The sequence below is a fragment of the Solenopsis invicta genome, chromosome 5 (genome assembly GCF_016802725.1).
Source record: "Solenopsis invicta isolate M01_SB chromosome 5, UNIL_Sinv_3.0, whole genome shotgun sequence".
NCBI classification, from domain to species: Eukaryota; Metazoa; Arthropoda; class Insecta; order Hymenoptera; family Formicidae; genus Solenopsis; species Solenopsis invicta.
In genome coordinates, this window is record NC_052668.1 from 2586051 (window position 1) to 2602833 (window position 16783).

General features: G+C 30.8%; 1 protein-coding gene across 2 annotated transcripts; it reads right to left on the bottom strand.

The window, feature by feature from the left end:
- Positions 1–7871: 7871 nt before the first annotated feature.
- LOC105204741 (cysteine-rich protein 2-binding protein) lies at positions 7872–15881 on the bottom strand. Of its 2 annotated transcripts, XM_039449184.1 has the most exons (7): positions 15735–15881; positions 15383–15667; positions 14321–14469; positions 10507–10722; positions 10146–10448; positions 9544–10068; positions 7872–8274 (listed from the first exon to the last, which is right to left on the bottom strand). In XM_039449184.1, the coding sequence occupies exons 2-7, from the start codon at positions 15538–15540 to the stop codon at positions 7919–7921; spliced, it is 1707 nt and encodes a 568-aa protein (XP_039305118.1). In that variant the 5' UTR covers positions 15541–15667; positions 15735–15881; the 3' UTR covers positions 7872–7918. The 2 variants fall into 2 exon arrangements, with proteins under 2 accessions (XP_039305118.1, XP_011172235.3); XM_011173933.3 differs by having other exon boundaries at positions 7919–8274; positions 15383–15801.
- Between the last annotated feature and the right edge of the window lie 902 nt (positions 15882–16783).

Genomic DNA, 16783 nt, shown 5'->3' on the forward strand with positions numbered 1-16783 from the left:
TTTTTTTGTCATCTTTTAATATTTTGTGCTGTTCATGACGTGTAACAGAGATTTATCTTTTATCAAATCTTGTATAACTATTTTCACAGCAGAACTTTATTCTTTAATTCAAAATTAGAAAGAATAGACATTTCAAGATAATTAATGTACGGTAGCCGATTATGCATGTGATGCTGCCTCAGGAGCGTGTGCGCGTTTTTGTATTAAAAAATATCTTTAATTTTTCACAAAATGGCTAAAAAGTAAGATATCTGAATAAAAAAAAAAAAAAAAAAAAAAATACGTAACAGATCGATGAACAATATCATCATAATTTTTTATAAAAACTAGTAAAACGACGCGTGCTACACACAACTTTTGCAATTTACAAATTATAAATTTACCCGATATACAAATTAACCCTTGATACACATAATTGTCAAAATCTCCGTAATGACAGCAGCTCACGAAGTAAGCACAGCGGGAGAACCAATCAGCATTACGGAAAAGCGTCAATAATAAACTTCGAGAGATGCGACTATCGATTTAACATGGACTTTTACAAAAAAATAGGAGGATAAGGGCCACTTGCACCAACGCTGATTAACTTAATCGGCTGATTTTTCTATCGGAATTAACTAATCGCATTTGTCGTTAAATAGAATTGACCTGAAATAACCAATCACATTTGACACTTAATCAGCAATTAAGTTAATCGGCGTTGGTGCAACTGGCCCTAAGACTAGCAAAATAGGCGCGCGATACGCGTGCAATACATAGCTTTTAATATTGTATTATAAATTAAAAATTTACTCGATATACACATAATTCTTGATAACTGTCAAAACCAACCTGTGTAATAGGCATGGGGCTCCTCTGTAAGTAGAAACGTTAGACAATAGAAAGAGAAAGAATATGAGAGGATCATCTTCATCCTTGTCTAATATTGGGCGCGCATTGAGCTAAATGTAGCTGAGTGGGGAGGTATTTTTTTCTCTCGCATTGTGACTATTGAGAGTTATCTTGTTCTCTGTCTCTTTTTATTTAGTTCACGCATTCGTGGCTAGCTCTTCCACTCTATATATACAATTTCTTTGGTCAAAACGTGATTTCTGCGATGACAATAGCTCGCGAAGTAAGCACAGCGCAAAAACCAATCAGTATTTTGGAAAAGCGGCAACAATAAACTTCGAAAGATGCGACTATCGATTTAACATGGACTTTTTCAAATAGGAAGATAGGAAGATTTCCAGATAACGTTAACTTTTTTTACAAAAAATATCAAATATTGCAAAAAACAATTTTTAGATAGAAGAAAGACGGGAGTCGTAAGATACGTGCAAGGTACGTGAAATGATATCATGATATTTCATTTAATTCACGTTTAATTCTAAGAGTAACGTTAAAATTACTTCGTTGCAGTCTATTTAGTATTGTAAGGTAATTATTGGCTATTATTAGTGTTTATTGCGTTTTTATAAAAGCTGAATTTCAGTTTTGCAGGTAGCAGCGAAAGTATATTCTAAGAAATTTTAAGAAGAATGTTAGATATGAATTTTTTAACTTTAGTCTAATTTAAAGATCTTGAATGTCATTTTTAAATCGCGTGAGGGGCCCGAAGTTCGTTTCCGCATCTAATTTCATTCACGGGACTCGTTTCACTTAATGCTTGCGACGCTCATGGAATCGTTTCATTTTTGTTGTTTGCCAAATATTAAACAAGGACAAATAATGCTGATGAGCGTTAAGTAAAACGTGTCTCAGCCAACTAAAGTGCTGTGCAGCTTGCTAGCGGCTATGGGAACTTTTACTAAACGACACTTATAGATAAGTAACTACGCCAATGAGCAAAGCAATATTTTTTTAACATTTAAAAAAATATTTTTTGTAATAAAAAAAATGTTCTTAAAAACGTTAAAATTAAAGAGATAATTCCCCCTTTTTTCATTAAAACATATTTATTTTAATATTAAAAATGTTTTTTAACATTAAGTAAAACAAAAATAAATATATTTTTTTTAATAATAAAAAAAATATTTATTTTAATATCATGAAAAATAGTTTTTTAACATTAAATAAAATAAACACTGGCTTCCTGTATTCATCATGGGCATTCTCGTCACAAATAAAATATCTAACTTTGTTTTTACAGTGAGCCTTAACATATCCGTACATAAAACAGTTAAATCATTGTGTAACTCGTTTGATGTACGGTCTAATTCTTAATTCTACTCGTAGTTTATCGCAAATTAATAATTCATCTTTAATTTTTTACTCTTTCATCGTAATAATGAAACTCTTTGACCTCGCAATTTTGAACTTGTTCTTGGTCTTATCCCAGACTTTTCTTCTCATTCTTTCCAATTTAATAATAACTTCTCTTTTAACAATATTATCCCACGGCCAATCGGCAATTACACCATTACAAGTAATTTTTCGCCTATAAATGAAACCATGTAACCATTTATTGTCTAATCTATCTATTTTTTCTAAAGTCATTCGCGTCTTTAACATTCTTAAACAATATTTCTGCTAAGTTAAATTTTTGCATGATAATATTAGTAAGATAAATGTTTTTATTGTACCACATCAAGAAATTCTCGTTCTTTTACTCGATGTAATATCGAGTAAAAGGACGAGAATTTCTTGATGTGGTACAATAAAAACATTATAAGTTCATATATAAGTTCAAAATTGCGAGGTCAAAGAGTTTCATTTATAACCTTACATATGATTTGATGGCAAACACCTTTAGCCATCGAATCTTTTAATGTTAATACCGAGCAGATTATCTTGAACCGATTTCTCTAACCAATTAGAATTCTGAAAAGCCGTTAACAACGAAACAGTTTTTTAACTACTGAATTAAAATAAAAATGTTAAAATAATACGTGACTTAATATGTTACAGTAATCGTAGAAAAATTAAATATGAACGAATATTAAATAAATATTAAAATAATATTGAATAAATCTCAAATAAATCTATCTTCAAATTATGACATGAAATAAAAAATTAATATAAACATGAAATTAGTATTAAATAAATATTTTCCCAAATCTGTCTCCCTAATAAATAATTAATATAAAATAAATGTTAAATTAATCTTATAAACGTTAAATAAATAAACGTTAAATGAATGTTTTTTTAAATCGTTCTTTCCAACAAATTATTAATATAAAGTAAATATTGAATTAAATAAATATTAAAAAATACTTTAAATTATTATTTAAAAGTAATAATTGATCAGTTCGTTATACTCAATCATGTATTTAGCGTCGCACAAAACCGTAACACAACTGAGCATAGTTTTTTTTATCCATGCAGTACGTTATTCGTAAATGGTTTAAGTTATTATTGTATTCGTCAGTCTATTCAAATTATTGGGTTTACGATAAATTATTTAAATTATTTTTATTCAGTTAAATTATTATTTATTTAAATTATTGTCTAATCTTAGTGTATACATTTTAATACAGAGAGGCATGTAATATCGAGACGTTGTCTCACAGTTGACCATGGATTTAGACTGTTTTTGCGTTGCATCAAAGAATAAAACTAGGGCCGGACAGAATTCAACATCATATAGATAGGCGCTCATGTAGAAATTTATATTTGTAACAAGTATGACAAGTAAAGTAATTTAAAAATGTTGACTTAAAAGATATATAAAATTATTACGGCTGAAGGACAAGTACGTCCAAAACGTTCTACAAATTTTGTCTTGATTGTAAGAATATAATAAATTGTTACCATTCGCACAACCAAAAACAGCTTGTCCACGGCGTTAAATTATTGTTTCAATAATAACTAAGTTAAGTATATTAATGATGAATAAATATTAAATACATTTTCTCAAACTTTTTAATTATTACATTACAATTATAACAATTATTACAATTATAACAAATTATTAATCTAAATTAAATATTAAATTAATGACAAATTAATATTTACTTTATATTAATATTTATTTTTAATTAAATGATGAATGAATATTAAAAGATACTTTCTCAAATTATTACATAAATAAGTAATTAATGATAAGTAAATATTAAATTAATGTTGAATAAATAAATTTTTTCAAATTTCTCCCTAACAAATTATTAATATAAAATAAATGTTAAATTAATTTTGAATATTAAAAGGTATCTTTTCAAATCATTATTTTAAAGGAATAATTGTTGTTAAATAAAATATTAAATTAAATTTGAATAAAGGTTAACTGAATTTTTCTTAACTGGTTTCTCTAATAAGTAATTAACCCTTACTAGCCACGGGGGGTCTCTTGCGTCCGAGGAAAATTTCTCGCACTGCGTACGTCGGTACAGTATGTACATGCTATACGCTTTTATACCCCACCTAAAAAAACTTTCTTGGTAGGGGAATATGGCGCCGCAATAGCGCGTTTTAACTGCTGTTATTTTAATAGTTATGTGTGAAAAATTCCCAGTGCACGACTGACTCCAGCTTGGCTGATGAAGGTGCTACAATTGGAAGTAAATAATTTTTTATTTTTCAAAAAACGTGTTCGCATTTATATATAATTTTTTAAAATGTATAAATGTACAAATGTAATTTTTACTTTTCAACACTAAATTTGTATTAAAATTCATTAAACTCACAGAACTGAAGCTACATTTATTGAAAATCTTATATTATTAGTAGGGTTGACAATTATCCGTTTATCCGGATATTTGAATATCCGAAATAATGATAGATCCGAGATTAAATATCCGATTGAAGCGGATATTTTTTAGATAAGATGAAAAAAAATAATCCGGATTGATTCGGATATCTGGATCTTCATATTCTATCCGAAATATTTGGATATAGAATCCGGATAATATCACTATCCGGATACTCGGATATCCGGACATCCATAGATTCGGATGAAATCGTCAACCCTAATTATTAGCTAATTTTATATCATAAAAATAAGCATTTTTCATGTTGCAAAACTAATATTAAATTATTATATAGATCCAAACCAATATGGAACATTTTTTAAATAAAAATATGATCTTTTAGCTTCAATTCCTTTTTTGAATTAGTTCTCTATGATGATTTTTAAGAATAGTACATTATGCTACAAGGGACCGAGCTTTGCCGGTCTCGACTGAGGACGATGTTTTTAGTACGAGGCGTAGCTAAACGCGTTTCGCGCGCGTAGCGCAGCCAAATGCTGAAAACAGCATCCGAAGTCGAGACCAGTGCTCGACTCCATGTTGCATACGGTATTTTATGCAATAGAAATACGTTTTTCTGCGGCATCCCAAGCAAAACAAGCATGGCGTTTTTCTGTCATTGCATGTCCCGGTTAAAGGTTATGAGAGATCAGTATACTATCTTCGTTCAAGCATTTCAACCCTACGCTCAACGCATGCTGCAAGAAACGTTCACAAAAATGTGCATGCGCACCTTACGAAAATGTTGTCCATACCCTTTTACGCCCATGTTCCTGGGAGGACGCGAAAAACGTGCTTCTATTGCATAAAGTTATTTTTCAAAAATTACTCTGCATTTATCGTAACTGTGTTCACATATTTGCCAAAATTATATAGTTTCATCAATTGTTATTGCTATTTTATTTTTTAATCCTATATTAGAAGGTTGCAATTAACAAGTAAAATTAGGTTGGAAAATCATCTTATTACGGTATATTCTTTAGAAGCGTAAAACGCGAGTAACCCCACGTTTGCTAGTGAGGAACAAAAAATTACGTTGGCTCATAAGGGTTAATATAAATTAAATATATGTAGTGTTCGGGCGGTACTCAAGACGCAAGTTCCTTCTTATTCAAATCAGCTTTACTTTAAATATAACTTTTTATTAAAGATATCACAAGTAAACAATTAACTCAGTGTTAAGCCTGCCGCAGACAATACGTTTGTCCTTGCTGGATTTTTAACTGGATTTTCTTTCTTGCTACCGTACGGGAAATGCTACTGGCCGTGGCTTCACACGGTGCGAATTTTCGTACGGGCTGAGCAACTGGAATTTGTTTCATAGAAGCGGCACGCTTAAATATGGATGAGATAGATGAGATGGATGAAATTATTGCAACAGTTGTACATCGTCATAAAATTGCTATTGCATTATTTTTAATTATTAAAAAATTGCGACAACGAAATAAATATCGCCAACATTTATGGAGTCGACAGTCAATACATTTTTTAATGCCTCACTTCTACTGTGTTTATTATGGTAATTTGGCGTGTTTACCGCATATAAACACGGTTCTCTTTGTAGGCCTCTATTAAACATAAAATGTTTTCTTTGGACCATTTTGCAGGCTTTTCATATTTGCACGACGTCATATTTGAAGTGAATCCACTTTTGAACTTGATGTAAAGACGACACTTCGATCGTAACCTGGTATAACCCAGTATAATAAACTGCGTCTTGATTGGCTCTCACAAAATCCAGTACAAAATCACGTAAGAAAAATAGGACCGGTTTTATTACGAAAATTCAGTACGCGAACCAGTAGCGTAGCCCGTAAGCTACCCATTTCCAGTACGGGAGCACGTAAGACTGCCAGTATAGGAGCCCGTAAGGAATTCAGTAAGAAAACACGTATCGCAGGCTTTAGCGTATTATGTTATTGTTCCAAAATCTTAGGTTCAAATCCCGCCGGTGCCAATGCATTTTCAAAAATTGTAAAATAATGCGTAATTGTAATTAGTGAAATATAGGAATCTTTATATGCGAAATAGTCAATGCAGATTAAGTTATAAAAATGTGTTCAAAAACTAAAAAGAAAAAAAAAAACAATTATTTTTAATGCATGTTATTTCCCTGCTGCAAATTTACTTTAAAATACTATAAAACAAATGTGTATAGCTCTGAATGTGTTTTTTGAAACAGACATTGTATATATGAAATGGGGTTCTCCTTATATAACTTTTATAATTTTTAATAAGGTAATGAACAAACATTTTTTCTATAGTGTTCTAAAGTAAATTTGCGGCAGAGGGAGTTCTCGGCTAAGGAGTCAGAAGCCTTAAAAAATCATACTTCTTCAAAAAAATCATATCTCACAAAAAATGGACTAGTGGAGGACTAGTGTAGTGTAGGACTACTTTTAAGGACTTTACAATACGGCGTTTTAAAGCTAAAGAGTCATAGTTTGAAAAAAAATTATGTCATTGTTATTCACATTAAAAAATATACTTATGTAATAAGGCGAATGAGATATTTTTGATTAACTCGAGGTGTTTAAAATTGAAAATTGATGTGTTTCCCTATATATATATATATATGTACGTACGTATGTATATTTATGTGTGTGTGTGTGTGTGTGTGTGTGTGTAAGATCCTGCGCAGCAGCCCCCTTTTTCACAGTACCATATAGTATTCTAACTAGATAGAGTGCGTGCGAGTAACATACGCGAACGGACCTGTTCGAACGTGTTTTGTCTGGTTTTTTTTTATATAAGATTACTCACAAAGAGTTTCACACACAATGGTAAACCCACAGCGGCGGGTCCCGATAGCGCACATCCCGATAGCACACAAACCACTCAATGGCAGATACCTAGAGATTTTCCGCAGGTTGGGATAGATAAGTCAAGATGATTGGTTAGTGGGCTATGGGGATGTGCGCTATCGGAACCTTCCCAACCCACAGACCCCAACAAAACTTTGCTGCCGTGCCATCCAAGTTCTAGTTGATCAATAAAGTTGATTAACCATATCCATCAAAAGAAATTCCAAACTTTCCTTACTCACTGATCCGAACCACCTATCTCATACCGCCCTTACACAGCAAGCGTTTGAAACTTCATAGGGGGTCTCTCTGACCCACTTATGTGTTTAAGAATTAATGCGCTATTAATACTGAAGAGATTAAGGAAGACACTTCAAGGTATTTGTAATGGACACAGAAATGTCTGAAAAAGCAATTTATTAATCAAGACTCTGTTGATAATTAAAATCATCTGCTTAAACGTAAAAACAAAGCGTGTTTACACTCTCGCGAATTCGGCGGCATGTATTTGTCATAAAAGTCCTGAACGAACTCTTCTACCTTAAAACCAAATTTTTGATACAATATTAAAGCGGGATTCGTAGCTGATACGTGTAACGTGACGTCCTGCCCCATGCACGTTTGTATCAAGTGATACAGCATAAAGGTACCAATGCCAGATCTTCGCCACTCCGGACGTGTGAGAAAAAATGAGATATAGGCTTCGTTGAAGCCAATATATGGTACTAATATTGCAAAACCTACGACTAACTTTTTATACAATACAACGCACGTGAAATCTGGATACTGCAAACATTCGGTCACTGAAATAGATATTAACAATTAAAACTTTGATACTTTGAATAAGATGGATATATAGAAATAATTCCTTGAAAAGATACCATTTCTATGTAAAAAATTCTGCTGATGGGTTTTTTTACTATAATATCAATTTTTGAGTTGTAAATAAATTCTTAAATCAAAACTTTCAAATTAGATATTGGAGATAAAGATAAAATTATATATCACATACATGTATAAAAATATCGAGGGGGAATTCACAACCCAAAATTTTGTACACCAATGCCGATTTTTGGCATTGCTGTAAAACACTGCCGACATTTTTGTACACTGCCGACAATGCTTATTGTTAGTCAATGCCTACAATGCCGTCAATCCTATATTAAAATTAAGGCAATGCCATGCAATTATGAACACTACCGCGTGCCCATTATCATACGCCAATGCCTGCACAAGAATTCTAAAGCTTTCCCGAAGTATTCAAAAATTTTTGTGCTCAACCCCATGATCGAAAAACCGACTCTGAAGTGAGCTCACCACTCCCCAACCACTGACGACAATGCCGTCAATATTATAGGTCACTGCTTACTTTTTTCGGCAGTCCACTGCCGAAATTTTGTACACCAATGCCGGCTGTGAATTTCCCCTCGAAAAATATTAAAAAATACATCAAACTTATTATGCTCTTTAAATACACCTTTTTATTTTAAAATATTGAAATTTTGATGCAAATTTTGAATTGACACTTTTTTTGTCTTAAGGGGATATTAAACTAAAGCCGAATTTTCTCGACGTCGATATTATAGATTTTTCTTCGGATGAAAATGGAGCGGAACGCGGTCGCGCGCGAGGCGAAGGGTAAGAGGAATAACACTAATACCAGGTAAACAGACTAGCGCTCTTTGTTCAACACACTCATAAATATATCTGTCTTTGTTCTTTATTAATTTTAGTGTCATCTAATGCAATATCTGTCACCTATTGTGTCACATAATATCTGTTCTGTTTATTTTCGTTGAGCAAAATGTACATGAAGTAAACTGAACGAATAATTTTTAATGATTTTTAACTTTTATTCGATTTTCTTGTAAAATATATTATTGCCAATGTTTTTTACGTGTATTTCAATTCTAAAAAAGCTTTTGTGATTCTGTAAAGCCAATTTCAAAAGTTTAAGTTGCTGTTCATGGCAATTCGTGCTACTTCAGCATCCTCTTAACAAGTCGAAATGACATCGTTTCGAGAAACTATTTCTAACTAGGATAAGTCACTCATCCAATAACAACACTTACAATCTATACCAGGCCAAAAAAATTGACAACAGAGACTGTTGATCGCCGGAATATGTTGCGGTCTGATGTAAGAATAATCAACAGATGCTCTGACCGGTAATTTCCATTGTGGATTGTCTCTATTTACCTTTGTGCATAGTTCTTCCATTATCTGTAACCATAACGGTTGACAATCGGTCGCTCGTCTTATAAACGGCTTCAAGAGTCTATTCGTGTACGGGCTATGTACAGAAGTAGGTTCATTGTAACCCTGCAATCTTTGTTCAAAAATACATCCCAGATCGTCATTAAAAAATCGATCCAATACTCGATCATTTCTTTTTAACGGGATTGAGAAAGCTGATTTATATCCAAAATAATCAATGTCTAATAGAGGAAGTCTGTATTCTCTTTTTGTTTTACGTATCATTAATTTTCGGTATAATCGTCTAATAACAGCCGGGGCTTTGTCAAGATTATTTTTACTGAATCTTTGCAACAAATATGCTTCTTCTTGACGAGTCATACGTGATACTTTTTCTTTGTCTGAAATATATACGTCAGTTATGTATTTTATGTACACAGATTTTATTACCCATGCCATTGACATAGAGAATGATTACTGTTAACAAATGACTTGGCCCAAGGTCGTGGACGGCATTTTGTTTCTTTAAACCAAGAAATTGGAGGCTGTTCTTGTAAAGAAACTGGACTATCGTTACTGTCCTCGTCGTATGCTTCTTCCTTTATCTTTTTAATCCCGTTACTACAGTTTGGCGATAAAGTACTCGTATTACACAGCCAATCGTAGTTATCAATTAGCTGTTCCAAATGCAAACTGCTTTCATATTGGCAGTCGCGTATTAAATCGGAGATGGATAGAACATCGTTCTCTTTGCGTAATATATCATCCTCAAGATCCATATCTAAAAATAATTTTCATGATACATCCATCGTGTGCTTATTGTGCTTTCTATTACATACCATTTGGTTCATCTTCTTCGAATAAGAAATCAGATAGCGTTTCTGTAGGTTGAACATATGCATGTGTATACATCGACGAATCTTTATTTTTAAATAGTTCTCCATTATTGCTATCCTCTCCAATCGAAAGACTAGAGTCTGATGGTGCAGGACTGTCTAGTAACTTGTAAGATAATTTTGTGCCATGTTTTTTCCTATCAATCATCACTTTATTGTCTATAAAAAAAGAATGCGTCACTATCAATACTTTTTATAATTATATTATATATAACCTCAAATTATACAAGATTGAGAAAATTAATTTGTAGAATTAGTTTTTCTTAAAAGTAATTACTAATATAAATTAGTGATTTTGAAAAGTAACATGTTACATAGCTATTTAAAAAATAACAAGATATTAGATTTCTGTTAATTTCTTGTAATGTTTATGCATAGCTATTTTAAATACAAGAATCTTGTATTTCCCATGTATTACTAAATTATTTTACTTATTGTACTAAATACTCGGTTATACATGTGTATACACATATCTTACAGTTGCACTCGAAAAGTCATCTCTTATGGTAAAATATTGACATAGGAATTAAATTCACTCTATATACATATCTTTTTTACTGACAAGGAAACATTCCCAAGTGTAAATTTCTGATTTTAATGAAATTTTGTATACATATAAGTTACATAAATAAATTTAGAAATTATTACTTGCTGCTTAAAAACGATTTTAAAGAGTAAAAACCACCTCTCTTATGAAAAGGAATTTTCAGTTTTTTTGTTATATTTCAACAACTATTTAAAAAAAAAACCATTTTATACAAAAATTTTATATTAAAATGACCTTTATTCATCTCCATCAATATTTTTTAAAAATAATAAAAAACAAGTTTCTTTTAAAATTTTTATAATTAAAAAAATTTTTAATTACTTTTTATAATCAATTTTCTTCGCTGCGCTTCTCCAATTTATTGAAATATGCCTGCTACAAATCTGGATATTTAGAAGATCGATCACCAGAATTTGAAAATCATTCTGAATTTTGTTTTACATTATGTTGCCCGTCCTGTGTATTTTGTGAAGAAGTTTTAATCATATTATGTACATGGTGTTAAAAAATTATGTGCTTTAAGTATTTCTTTCCAGTATTCCACTAGTGCGATAATTTTGTGTTATAAAAATGAAAAAAATTTCTCATTATTTTTAATTAGTTTTTTTTAAAGATATGTCAAAAAGCTTTTGATGATTTAATTTTTTATTTAATCAATTTTGAGATTAAAAAATTTTTTTTAGTAAATATTTCATGGAATATTGATTAATATCCATTGAAAGTTCAATATCTCCTAGTAGCTAAGAAAAGTATTGTAGTTTGGGTAAAAAGAAAACAAACATCTAATTTTAATGAAATTGTGTATACATATAGGTTATATAAATAGATGAATTCAGAAGATATCAGTTGCTGCACAAAAACGATTTTAAGAAAAATCACTCCTCTTGTGTACCAATATTCAGTTTTTTGTTATATCTCAAAAACTATGCAAGATATGAAAAAATGTTTTATATAAAAGTTTTACAGTAAAATTATCTCTATTCAGTCTTCTTAATATAATTATAAAAATAATTTAGAAACTTTTAAATTATTATTTTAAAAAAAATATTGACGGAAATAAAAAGAAGCAATTTTTTTGTAAAACTTTTGTATAAAATCTTGATATCAAGAATAGCTTTTAAGATATAATAAAAAATTGAAAATTGGTACACAAGAGGGGTGATTTTCCCAATTAAAATCGTTTTTGGGCAGCAACTAATATTTTCTAAATTCATCTATTTATGTAACCTATATGTATACAAAGTTTCATTAGAATAAAAAATTTACATTTAGGAATAATCCCTTGTAACAAAAAATTTCTCGAATAGGATGAAAATTCGTCCGTTTCGCGTAAGCTGCGCTTAAAACGATTAAGAAATCCCTTCCTCCATTCAGATTCGCTCAGATTTGTACAAACTCGCAAAGTCAGTTCAAGTGAGTAACATCAGGGGGTCGGTTACGGATCATATAATGGAGAAAATTACGAAAGTAAATGAATTTACTAGAATATTAATAATTTTATTAGTTAATATCTAGTGAATTTGTTTACTTTTGTAATTTTCATAGAGTGAAACTGTAATCAATCCATAAAATATATCGTTGCGATTATTGATTAAAAAAATCATACAGTTGAATGGTTTGGTTCAGTATTTTTGATGGAAATGTATAAGTTAAATATATTACGGTTTCGATTCAATATTATATTGAAATGTAGAAATTATTTCACTTGTTTAATTTTTTTAATCTAAAAGTATTTATATGGTATTGGGTAGCACTCTACGCCTTCTGCACTATGTTGTCCATATGTGCAACTGAGGAGTTTTCTCTCAGTAAATAGGATATGTTATTATTTTGTAAAAATACACACACACACATATTTTCTAATTTATCACTTTATCCTGCTGAATATTACCCATATTGACAAATAAGTTCATTTATATAAAGTAACTATTAAATTAAATTTCCTATAAAAAAATGTAACTATAAGTTACAGTTCCTAAAAGTTCTAACTGTAAGTTATAAGGGCCTCTGCACAATAGAGGAATATTAGATATTGGGTGTGTTTCAATTAATTAACACATCTTGCCACATACATACACAAAACGCACAAAGTGTAACAGTGTGCATGATTCAATTGGAACAAAGTGTTAATGTGTACAGTTTCAAATAGAGTTAGGATTATTTTTCAAATTTATGTCCGTGTCTTATTCCTGGTAATGATAGAAAGTATGTTTTCATCATTTTGATTTCATTAATAGCTGCCGCGGCTAGTAATTATTTAATTGAACTAAAAAACACAGCTTACATATCTGATTAATAACCCTTACATATCTGACTAATAACCCTTGGATTGAATATGGATGTGTAGTGTTGTGTCGGCGATTACGAAAATTGGAATGCAACTTGTGTCGCTGTGTGCACGAAAGTGTCTAGAAATATTGCAGTTGGAAAGCAGCCATTAAGAATAGGAATTAAAATTTTTGGATAAGTTTCCTCAATAAATAGGTAAATAAATAATTAATTAATATAAATAAATAATTTATGTTGTATGGCACATTTATGTCTTATGTTTTATTCATATCCATTGTGCGTTACATTTAATATTCATTGAGAAAACTAATACTAAAATTTTAATGCTTATTTCTAATATCTTACATTCCTCTATTGTGTACAGACCTTAAGTAATGAGTTACTTTCTAATTCTGGTTATATTACTTTTATAAGGTATATTAATGAAACACAAAATTGTATTTTTGTCGTACATACATAACTTGTTAATCTGTTTTACCTAACATTCATTTGAGTTCTCTTTACATCTTAATTTTTATTTTATATTTCTGTGACTCAATATAGAATTCAAACTATCTTACTACTGCATAATTTAATACTATAATTACATATATTTTTGAAAATTGTTGATTCTAAATAGAAAACATGTTCATTATATTGTAACAATTTGTATATATTAACATCTCATCTACAAAGGAATTTTCCATCTCGAGATAAAAAGTAATTATTTATTTTTGTACAACAAATATTACTACTTGTATTGAAGAAGTTTCAAAAGAAGAGCCAAAACGTCTACAATATTATTTAATTTTGGACACTCATTAATATTAATTTAGTTTTGGATACTATTTATTGCACTTGATTTGTCCACTCTGCTTTATACTTATCACTTTGTGCCCTGTCATGAGTAATACTATGTATACTTATATTTGTATATCTTACTTCTGGCAATCAAAATTTCAGGAGGATCATTGCTTAATAGTTTCCACCATCCAGACTCTCCTAATTCATTGGTACCAGATTTGAAAAAAATACAGCTATAATGGGATAATGTACCAGAGATGGTGCCAATCCAATTCTTCTTCCTTTTCCTAAGTCATGTCAAATTTACATTTTAAATTATGAATTGCATGGGATACAAACATAGTCAATGTAAATTGTAACAATATTTATATGTTGGAGAGAATAATCTAAACAACACATAATATTTATGAGAAAAATTACAAAAATATTTAGATAATTATTTAGTTTAACTACCTCAGTATCAATATTGATAAAATTACGTTTAAGTGACGCTTTTGTATAAAACAAAAGAACTTGGCAGATAAAAGTCATCAACTTAAATGATTAATATCTTGCCTCATAGGGCAAAGTAACACTATTCTCTGCTAGATTGTTTAAAAATGTATGTAATGAGTGTAATTAATTTCATAAAAATTGAATGCCTTCCATTTAGTAATACAAGTTGACACAAGTGTCATTCTATGTTTGTTATTCATTGAATACCAAAAATGATAGACTGTTGCTTGTGTCGTTGATTTATGTCATTAAATGGAAAGTACTGAAATTGGTACTGAAATAGCTAAACTCAATATCCTGCTTGTATCAAATGAAGCAAGTCATTGTGTTATGCTAACTTGTCACACTTTACATTGCAGTGATGTTTTCACTGATTCAAAATGTAATCAACATATCGTTATCATGTAACAACAAATTTCTGGTGAAATTTGTTGTTACATGAAATAGTCAAATTTTGAAAAATTAAGATTGGTTTTTATTGTATTATGTGTATAAAATAATTGATAGACAAATATACAGTTCTATTTGGTTAAAACATGATTAATTAAAATAATCAAAATTATTTGGTTGTCTTAGCAATATGCAAAAAATGTATATTTTCTGTGATTTAGCAATCAAAAATGAATGTCTGTTTCATCTGGTGCAAACAGAATGCTTATTAATATATATTATAAACATCATAATGCTGTATGGGGAAATACTTACACAGTTTTTTTGAATAAATAATCCCAATTTCTATCCACAAAAGTACTAATATCAGACTTCCAATGAAAGTATCCTTTTCTACTGATGCCACTTGATTTTTCACGCAGATTGTAAAGCGTTAAGACAATGATATTAAGCCATGGCATCTTGTCACGCATGACCGTTTCGCCTAGTAGTGGATTACAAGAGGCGCAATTAAGTTCGAAAAAGATATCTCCTACGAAAGAAACTGGAACGCTGCCTCTTTTTAAACATTTTGTATGTATTCTTTGGTTGCATCCGCCGCTACAACGTAACGCTGGTTTAGTGTAAGGATCGCATACTTCTCCGCAATTCTTGCATTTTTCCATACTTCCGGCTTCATCTAATTCTTTCGAATTCATCGTTTTTTCCACATGTCTTTCAATAGTTTCTGACATCTTGGTTGCTTTCCTTTTAATTGCTTTTAATTCGATCCTGTGAACACGGCAACACGGGACACACGGGTCTAGTTTCCACCATGGTGGAAGGATTTAAGGCTATAAAGCCTGTCGCATAAGCGTAGCATAAGCGTAGCATAAGGTCTCTGGACCAATGGGAATCTTATGTAAATCAAAATGGCGACTTTATGCTGGATGCTCATTGGCCCATTGGTTTTATGTTGTGCTTATGTTATGTTATGCATTTCATGTGCGAGGTCCTTTAAGGCTATATCCAGTGAGAAATGGTATATCAAATCGACATAAACTTGATGTCGATTTGATAACAAAATGTGATATAGATCCTCACGATCTATATCACGAATATCGATTTCGATATTCAGGTAGTCACAGTTCGATCATCGACATCAAATCGATGTCAATTCGACCTCAATCATCGATATCGTATTGACGTTGAATCGATGTCAATTCAACAAAATGTTTCATTGTACACCTAAGGACTTTGATTCTGTCCATGGGGAAATTTTCCAAACTGAGAAGTCACTACTTTCTACATACTCGCAGTTCATGATTAATGAAACGACTAGAGCTTATTGGTCGTTACGTTAATCATGAACTGTAAGTATGTAGAAAGATAGCGACTTCTCAGTTTGGAAAATTTCCCCATGGACAGAATCAAAGTCCTTGGGTGTACAGTCGTGAGCTAAAAGGTTGCAACACATTTTCTTCGATGGTTACATTGTTTGATGCTTAATTGGTTGGATCCACAGGTAAAAACCAATGACGTTCGCCGTTCGATGAGCAAGTCTACATTCCAAAAACCATCGAAGAAAATGTGTTGCAACCTTTTAGCTCACGACTGTACATACACCCAAGGACTTTAAATTTGTCCATGGGGAAATTTTACAAACTAAAAAGTTGCTATCTTTGGTAAATTTTTAGTTTGTAAAATTTTTAGATATTTACTTAGTTTATCCTTTAA

Bases quoted from the DNA above. Each gene is read 5' to 3' on its own strand.
- LOC105204741 (XM_011173933.3), bottom strand. From the start codon at position 15,801: ATGTCAGAAACTATTGAAAGACATGTGGAAAAAACGATGAATTCGAAA. The intron at 14,470-15,382 runs GTAAGTATTTCC...GACATGACTTAG, and splicing joins TATTTATTCAAAAAAACTGT to GAAAAGGAAGAAGAATTGGA. The intron at 10,069-10,145 runs GTAATCATTCTC...TATATATTTCAG, and splicing joins GGCCAAGTCATTTGTTAACA to ACAAAGAAAAAGTATCACGT.